This window comes from Coturnix japonica, chromosome 30 (assembly GCF_054131305.1).
Source record: "Coturnix japonica strain WE chromosome 30, WE-NBRP24, whole genome shotgun sequence".
Lineage (NCBI taxonomy): Eukaryota > Metazoa > Chordata > Aves > Galliformes > Phasianidae > Coturnix > Coturnix japonica.
In genome coordinates this window covers 6,651,253-6,660,109 of record NC_140692.1, presented here as the reverse complement: position 1 = coordinate 6,660,109, position 8,857 = coordinate 6,651,253, and the positions used below count along the sequence as shown (strand labels likewise).

At 48.7% G+C, this 8,857-nt stretch overlaps 1 protein-coding gene across 1 annotated transcript; it reads right to left on the bottom strand.

Annotated features, from left to right (window-relative positions):
* Nucleotides 1-211: 211 nt before the first annotated feature.
* On the bottom strand, nucleotides 212-1,177 carry LOC146755833 (olfactory receptor 14J1-like). Its single transcript, XM_085525257.1, has one exon. It carries the CDS (start codon nucleotides 1,175-1,177, stop codon nucleotides 212-214), a length of 966 nt encoding a protein of 321 aa, XP_085381383.1.
* Nucleotides 1,178-8,857: the final 7,680 nt, after the last annotated feature.

Here is an 8,857-nt window from a genome sequence, read left to right as displayed (position 1 = left end):
ATTCTTTTAAGGTTCACGGAGAGCCTGATTCATTATGTACAGTGCGTCTGGGCTACACTAAGAAGTTACAAGCTGAAGAGGAATTGATTTGAATAATGACATTTTAGTAAAGAGCATTACAGTATTTTTTAAAAAAAGAATAAGATTTAATACATTACACTTATAAAAATCGATTGAAACAAAGCAGAGTTTGCAACAGTAAAAAGCCGCATTACATGTCATGAATTCCAATAGACAGGCAATTCACTGCATTTAAAACACATCTGGTCATAACTTCCCTCACAGCATTCTTGACTTCATGGTTCCTCATGCTGTAGATGAGGGGGTTTACTGCTGGAGGCACCACTGAGTACAGAAGTGCCACCATCAGGTCCATGGATGGGGAGGAAATGGACGGGGGCTTCAGGTAGGCAAAAAAGCCAGTGGTGAGAAACAGGGAGACCACAGCCAGGTGAGGGAGGCATGTGGAGAAGGCTTTGTGCCGTCCCTGCTCAGAGGGCATCCTCAGCACGGCAAGGAAGATCTGCACATAGGACACCACTATGAAAAAGAAGCATCCAAAGAATAAACTGGCACTAAAAATTATAAACACAACTTCCCTGAGATTTGATTCTGAGCAGGAGAGCTTGAGGATCTGGGGGATTTCACAGAAAAACTGGTTGACAACATTGCCTTGGCAGAGAGGCAGTGAAAACGTACTGGCAGTGTGCAGCAGGGAATTGAGAACCCCAGTGCCCCAGGCAGCTGCTGCCATGGTGGCACAAGCTCTGCTGTCCATCAAGGTCCCGTAGTGCAGGGGCTTGCAGATGGCAACGTAGCGGTCATAGGACATGATGGTGAGAAGGGAATACTCTGCTGACATGAAGAAGGAAAAGAAAAAGAGCTGTGCAGCGCATCCTGTGTAGGAGATGGCTCTGGTGTCCCAGAGGGTGTTGGCCATGGCTTTGGGGAGAGTGGTGGAGATGCTGCCCAGGTCGAGGAGGGCCAGGTTGAGGAGGAAGAAGTACATGGGGGTGTGCAGGCGGTGGTCGCAGGCTACGGCTGTGCTGATGAGTCCATTGCCCAGGAGGGCAGCCAGGTAGATGCCCAGGAAGAGCCAGAAGTGCAGGAGCTGCAGCTGCCGCGTGTCTGCCAACGGCAGCAGGAGGAACTCACTGATGGAGCTGCTGTTGGGCATCTGCTGTTGTTGGGCTTGAAGTCCTGCTCAGAGTGCAGAAGATAATGACAAGCCCAGACCATTCTGAGAGACACTCCTCCTGCTATACTATGAAATGTTTTCATTCTCCTACAACAGTGTACATTTAGCACCATTACTTGCATTTAATTTCATGTAGTTCAGCATTTCTTAAGCAGAAGCAGTATATGGAGCTCTAACCTTCCTCTTATTTTCTTATTCCTCCTCCCTGGATATTTTCATGTGCTTCATGTCTCATATCTTTAACCCAACTGCTCTTAGAGCCCCAAAACAGCCTCTGTGCCATTCAGTGTAAATTCTAAAAAGCTGCCTGCTTGCAGGTTAATTATTCATGTCTACTGAAAGTAGGGATATTTTCAATTGGTTCCATCCTTCAGGAAATGGGATACTGAGAGCACATCATGTGTGACTGTTCTCAAAACAAGCAATTGATTGAAGAAAAATTCCCCTTTTACATTTCTGCCTCCAATCCTTTCTGCATTCCCCCAGAACAGGAAATTGAAACCCGCTGCATTGGCTCTCTTGCAAAGTACCCTCACAAACATACTGTTGTGCAGTGGAGCTGTGATCCCCTGTCCCAGGCAGCAGCTGTGGCAGCACAAGCCCTGCCGGGGGGCTCCTTCCCCCAAATGTCTCCCTGCAGAACCCTTGGCAGCTCCCCGGGCAGGCTGAGTGCTGAGCCTGGCAGGCGGCAGAGTCCCATACCCGGCACACAGCCCCTGGGGCACAGCAGGGACCCTGCTCTGCAGGACAGCCCTCGGCACCCGCCTGCAGCCCCGGCTGCACAGCCTGCAGCCGTGCTGGGACACACAGCCCTCAGGGCTGTGATTTCATACTGCAGCACAGAAGCCCTCAGCTGGAACCGAAGTCTTTTTCCACAGTAAAGGAACATGCAGTGCCTGTGGCCATGTCTTCTATGGGATGTCCCACATTTATATAATCCTCTATTAAAAGCAGCTGCATTACCTACTGCAAGAGACTTACCATGACATGGTCTGTGAGCATTGCTCCTGCTGGGTGCTCACAGCTTTCTCACACAGTACCCATCCTCCAAGTTCTCTCCTATTTTTCTCCTCTCCTCTGTCACCTGCAGGCTGTGCTGTGCACAAGAGCTGCTCCTGGGCATAGCTGCCTCTCTAAAGAGCTGCACACCTTTATGAGCTCCCTGTGTCCCAGGTGCCTGGTCCAGCTCAGCATGAGATGATGTCAGTTTTTATGTTTCCCACTCACCTCCCCTGAGATGTCCCTGGGTCCTCATGGCCATCAGCTCCTGAAAGACAACAGTGTGCTTTGAAATCTGCTCAATTATCCACCAGACAATTCCTGACATGAGGTGAATTGTACCAGGGAGTGTTTGATGAAACAAAAATTGCACCCAGACAACAAGAAGGAGGGTTGGACTTCCCCTGTGCAGGGCAGTGATCCAGCAGAGGCTGTACAGGCACCTCATCCCCAGATGGAAACCTTGGGGCTGAAATGGGATTCAGTGCCCCACGGACCCACAGGAGCTGGGATTCCTCTGGTTCAGCTAAGATGTGTACAAGGAGTTGTACAGAGTGGCTTTAATATCTTCTTTATAACTGTAAATTAATAAACTATAAATGTCTGCTGGATTCTGGCTCTTTAAGCTCTCTCTAGATAACTCTCCATTTTGCTGAACAAGTTTGAAAACCTGAAGAAGATTACAGAAAGGCACAAGACACAAGACGCTCTTTAGGTTATAATGGGCCCCAGGGCGCATTTGATGTTTAGTCCATCAACCTCCAGTGCAGAGAGAAGTTTGCACATAGTGCTCAGCAAGACAAAGTCATAAGTAACAGTGAAGTTTCTTGGAGTATTAATGGGCCCACTGAGGGACATTACAGGCAAGATTCCCAAGGGACTTGTTAGAGAAGATAATTGGAAGACAAGATTACAGGCAATGAAAGGCACTGGCATGGTGGCTCTAATGCTAAGAAACCCCTCCTTTGCCTTACGAAATAGACAGGCCAAGCCCTGATCCCCATACCCTTGTCATGGAGATCTGGTCTCATGTTGGCTCAGGACCCTTCCTGGGGCAGTGGGATGGAGGTCTGTATGATGTTAAATGAAAGACATGGGGACAGAAGATCCCAGGCTCTGCATTGCGTGCAAGGATACTGTCAAGTTCATGTCCCATGTGTGCCCTGTGTTTCATTGCAGGTTGCGGGTTGTGAGAAGGGCCCAGTCTGAGCAAGCAGTCTATCCCAATGAAACTCTGAACTTCAGATCTCTCAGTTCCAGTGCCCTCCTGTGCACACTCTCTCATAGTCTGATGTTTTTGATGTTCTGCATTGCCCAGAAGTGCACCCAGTGCTCCAGGTGAGGCTGCAGCAGTGCAGAGAATACAGTGACAATCCTTTCCCTCACCCAGCTGGCAATAACTTGCTTGATGCACTCCAGAGGACCGTTGGCTTTCCTGGCTGCCTGGGTACACTGCTGACTCACATTCAATTTGATGCAGACCAGGACCCCCAACCCTTTTCAGTCAGACCACTCTCCAGTGTCCCATATCCAGGCAGTGTGTCCAGGGTTGCCCATACCCAGGTGCACAATCAGGCACTTGTTCTTGTTACGCTTTATGCACTTGGTGCTTAGTACCAACTGGTACCCACTTCTCTGCCTTGTCCACATCTCTCTGCAAGTCCTCTCCACCCTCAGTGGAGGAAACATCACATCCTCATCTGGTCAAATCAGCTAACTTGCTCAGAACATCTTCTAGTCCTGCATTCAAGTCATACATAAAATATGAAAGAGAAGTGGCCCTAAAGTGGAGCTCTGGGGAACCCTGATAGTGAATATCTAACAGCCTTAATGAACCCACTGACTATAGTCCTTTGGGCCTGACCTATTGGCCAACTGTTCACCTACCACATTATGTTTCTGTCTAGCCATATGCAGTACATTCTGTCCAGAAGGGTGCTGTGAGAAATAGCCTGAAAAGATCTACCGAAATCCTCAAGGATTACATCAACTGGATTCTCTTGTTCAGCTAAATGGATAACCATGTCATAAAAGGATCTATAGTTAAACAGGACCATCTCCGTTGGAACTTGTGTTGGCTGCAACCAATGACAGACATTCAGCAGGGCTGAAGCGGCTGCTTCCAAAGGCAGGGCTCCTTTGTGCGCTGTGGGATCTCAAAATGGACTCCAAGGGGCCCGACTGGTCTGGCCCAGCCAGCAGGCTGCAGCACGGCCTGGTGAGGCTCAGTCCTGACAGGCCTGTCCCCGCAGCCCTGAGGGTTCGTACAGCAGAGCTTCTGCCCAGTGGGACCACATCCATACAGCAAGGCAGGCTTCGGCTGGTTAGTGAGCGAGGCTGGGAAAGCTCACTGTTGTAGTTTTGTAATGTGGTTGGTGTTGCTATTCCACATCAGAACATCATGTGGGATAATGGGAGTTAAGAAGACAAGTTTTTCTTTCTTTTCTTTTTCTGTGGACTGCCTTAAATGGGCATGGGGGGAAGGAAGTAGCACTGGAGGGAAGGTCAGGAAGGTGTCAAGGTTTAACCCGGTTCCCTGCAGGAGACAGTGTGGTTGGAACTTCCCACTTCCCGCAGCCCATCGGTGAGATTTGGACTTGTTTTTCTCCTTGTTGAAAATCTCTCTTTGCTGTTTAGTGTCACAGGGTTCATTAAAATGCCGCTTGTTCTCAAATCGTTGCTTTTTTTTTTTAATTTTTTCCCTCCCTAGGGGGAAATTCCCATTCGCAATCTCCCTTACCTTCCCCTCTCTTGGGGCGCATGTGGCCAGGCTGTGCCTCCATGCAGTACCGCGCTGTTAGAGCAGGGAGGTACTTTGTTCCTTCTCTCCCTGTGTATATTCCTGCTGTCACAGAGTGAGCTCTGGAGAGAATTCCATGATAAAACACATCAATCACATCACAGCTTCAACTATGGCACTTATGACTATTGGATTGCAAGCAACACGTATTGCGTAGCCACCACCTGCATCCTGATGAGTCCTTGGATGAACTAGAGAATAGTCGGTGTAAAGCATAAGGTCACAGAGCCAATTTCCAGCCACATGAGCACCAGTCGTGACTGATGTACCCTTTCTTTTCTAAGAGCCTCTGCACAGCATCCTTCACTCTCTGCATGGCAGTAGTGGTGTTTTTTTCCCTGTCGGAGGTTCTATTCCTTTTGAGCATGTTAAGAACCTCAGTCATTACCGTGATCCCGGTGGCCTTGGTTAGTGGCCAATGGAGGGTGGAGCAGCACCCTCTGAAGTTCCTCCTCTTCCTCATCCTCCTCATCCGCCAACACTCGAAATGCCCCTGGCATGTTGCAAGACACAGCCACTGAGTAGGTGTGAATGAGGGATCGCCAAGGGTCATGGCATGTCAGGTTGTCAGTGGTGTTTACCGACACATTGAAGGTCATAACTGAGATATTAGGTCTCGTGCTGTAGTTCCCTGGCTTCAAGAAATATCCAGGGAGGGGAACCCCAAACCAGCAGAGTGAGAAAGGGTCCCCTACAGATGCGAAGGCCAGGCATATCACGCCATTCTCCTGGTGGGAAGTCAGAGTGGCCAACTCTTTCCAGAAATGAGATGCCACATGGTTGAGCAGAAGTGAAAGTTCCAAGGACAGGCATTGTAGAGGTCTTACCCTAGAGTTCATGGAAGATTCTATTTCATGATTTATGAAATCTAGTCGTGAACTGAACCATCTTTGTCTGGAGTATATGACTCCCTGATTGTCCAATCTGGTCTGATTCTGCAAACACAATGACAATGCAAAGCACCAGCAAGTCACTGCTATCTTTGCTAATTCTATAACTGACAATAAATGAAAAGCAGATGTATCCTTCTATTCAGGCTTAAATATGGGGAAGTCTTGAACAGAGCACAGATCTCCTTGATGTAATGCTGGACGGTTTCATCAAAACTGGTGCCACAGGGGATTTAGGATCCATTAAGGCTGAGGTTACAGCAACAACCGTGGACCTTCTTGAACCGTTCTCCTCCGACTTCTTTGTCTCCTCTCCTCCCACCCCAAGTGCATTTAGCAGAGATGAGACTGCTGTCTATCAAGAGCTTTCAGCCATGGAGCCCCGGAAAAATCTCCTGGGGAAGCAGTGAGGAAGAGAAACTCCAATCCTCTGGTGTGCTGATCTGGGCGGGCTCCTGGGACTCATACAAGTGGGCAGTGCTGCAGAGAGACAGCTGTGCCCAGGAGCAGCTCTTGTGCACAGCACAGCCTACATCTCCCAGAAGGAGAGAAGAGAAAAAGGAGAGAGCTTCCAGGATGTGTGAGGTGTGAGGAGGCTCTGAGTTTCCTGCAGGAGCATTGCTCACAGAGCATGACACGGTAAGTCTCACTTCAGACCACGCAGCTGCTATTGATAGAGAGTTATCTTTATGTGGGACATCCCATAAAAGACATGGCCGCAGGCACTGCATGTTTCTTTACACTGGAAAAAGCCTTCTGCTCCAGATGAGAGCTTCTGTGCTGCAGCGCCAGAGCACAGCCCTGAGGGCTGCGTGTCCAGCAAGGCTGCAGGCTTTGCAGACAGGGCTGCGGGTGTGTGCCCACAGCTGTCCTGCAGAGCAGGGTCCCTGCTGTGCCCCAGGGGCTGTGTGCCGGGTATGGGACTCTGCCGCCTGCCAGGCTCAGCACTCAGCCTGTCTGGGGAGCTGCCCAGGGCGCTGCGGGGAGACGTGTGGGGGGAAGGAGCCCCCGGCAGGGCTTGTGCTGCCACAGCTGCTGCCTGGGGCAGAAGGATCACAGCTGCACTGCACAACTGAAGGTTTCTGAGGGTACTTTGCAAGAGGAGAGCCAAGGTAGCAATTTTCTATTTCTTGTTTGGACGGAAGGTGAAAGGATTGGTGGCAGAAATCAAAGAGTCTGTCAAATATAAACACAGCTCTGAGACTCATAATTCTTCTTCAGTCAATTGCTTGTTATGTGAACTGTCACATGTGAAGTGTTTTCAGCCTCTCCATTCACAAAAAGGAACCTTTCCAGGGGTGGAAACTATTTGAGATTATCAATTTTGTTGACAAGAATAATGCACTTCTATTGCAAATAGGCATGTTTTCCTGAACAGAAAGTGAAGGGCACAAAGGCTGGGACTGAGGATTTTAAGAGCAGTGAGGGTAAAGATATGAGACACAAAAAAGATGAAAAAGTCCAGGGAGATGGGATAAGAAGATGAAAGGAAGGTTAAAACTCCATAGGCTTCTTCTGCTTATAGAATGGTGAACTTAATGAAGTTAAATTCAATTAGTGTTGCCAAATGAATATTATCATAGGAGAATGAAAACATTTCAAAGCATATTAGGAGGAGTGTCTCTGAGAATGGTCAGGACTTGTCATTATCTTCTGCACTCTGAACAGGACTCGGAGGCAAGGAACAAAAGCAGATGCCCAACAGCAGCTCCATCAGCGAGTTCCTCCTGCTGCCGTTGGCAGACACACGGCAGCTGCAGCTCCTGCACTTCTGGCTCTTCCTGGGCATTTACCTGGCTGCCCTCCTGGGCAACGGCCTCATCAGCACAGCCGTAGCCTGCGACCGCCGCCTGCACACCCCCATGTACTTCTTCCTCCTCAACCTGGCCTCCCTCACCTGGCTGTGGTCTCCCTCTTTCTCAGCACTGCCTTTTTTGCCTACCTGAAACCTCGCTCTGTTTCTTCCCTACCCCTGGATTTGACAGTGGCACTTCTGCTCTTTGTTTCCTCCAATACTCCATCCTATTATCCACAGCATGAGGAACAGGGAGACCAAGCAGGCTCTCAGCAAACTGTTGCAATACGCACTATTCCAGCTTCCATAAAGTGCCCATCTTCCTCACACAACTCTCAGTGATGGTTCTTTATGTTCCATTATTTTTGTATTTTTGATTTTTTGTAATACTGTAATCTGCAAATAAGTTGCAGTTTATTTCACTTCCTCTTTCCTACCAAATTTCCATTTTCTTACTCCAGGAGCTCAAAGAAACATGGAACCATATTCCATGAATAGGTTAAGAGACTAATAATAAGCTTTAAAAATCGACTTTTCCTTCGCTGTTCTCTCTTCCTACCTTGTCTGGGACTGGGGGGTTACAGCAATGGACAGCAGCAGAATGTGCCCTTTTCAATTCTGCTCCCTTTATACAGCCACAGTGCTCTCAAGACCTCTTATTTCTGCAGGCCTTGTGTGTCTCACAACAGTTCTGTTGTCTCTACAGCAGCACTTCAGGACAGAAGTAAGTAGCCAGCAATATGAACGGCTGTGTCAGGGCTGGTCTCCTTGCTGGCACTGTCATAGAGTTATCTAGATCAGTCTGTGTCCACGACAGGGGGAGCAGTAGGCCCGTGGGCCCCATGGCCCCCAAAAAATGGGAAGGGAAAAAGGAATGGGGGAGATGGGAGCTGGGCTCAAGGAAACAAACAGAGCAGCAGCAACGACCTAAGGAGGAAAACTTGTCTTACTAACTACTATATATGGAATACCAATAGGAAAAATGACAAAACCAAGATATTCCACCCTCAATTCTACATCACTATATCATGCTTAGAAAACACATCTGAATGCAAATAAACAGTAATTAAAATGCATTACGCACACAGTTCTTTATACTACCCCGGTGGCGCAGTGGTAGGAATGTCGCCTTGCAACACTATGGCCCGGGTTCGAATCCCCCCTGTGGCGCAAGT

Coding starts and splice junctions, on each gene's coding strand:
- LOC146755833 (XM_085525257.1), bottom strand. CDS start 1,177: ATGCCCAACAGCAGCTCCATCAGTGAGTTCCTCCTGCTGCCGTTGGCA.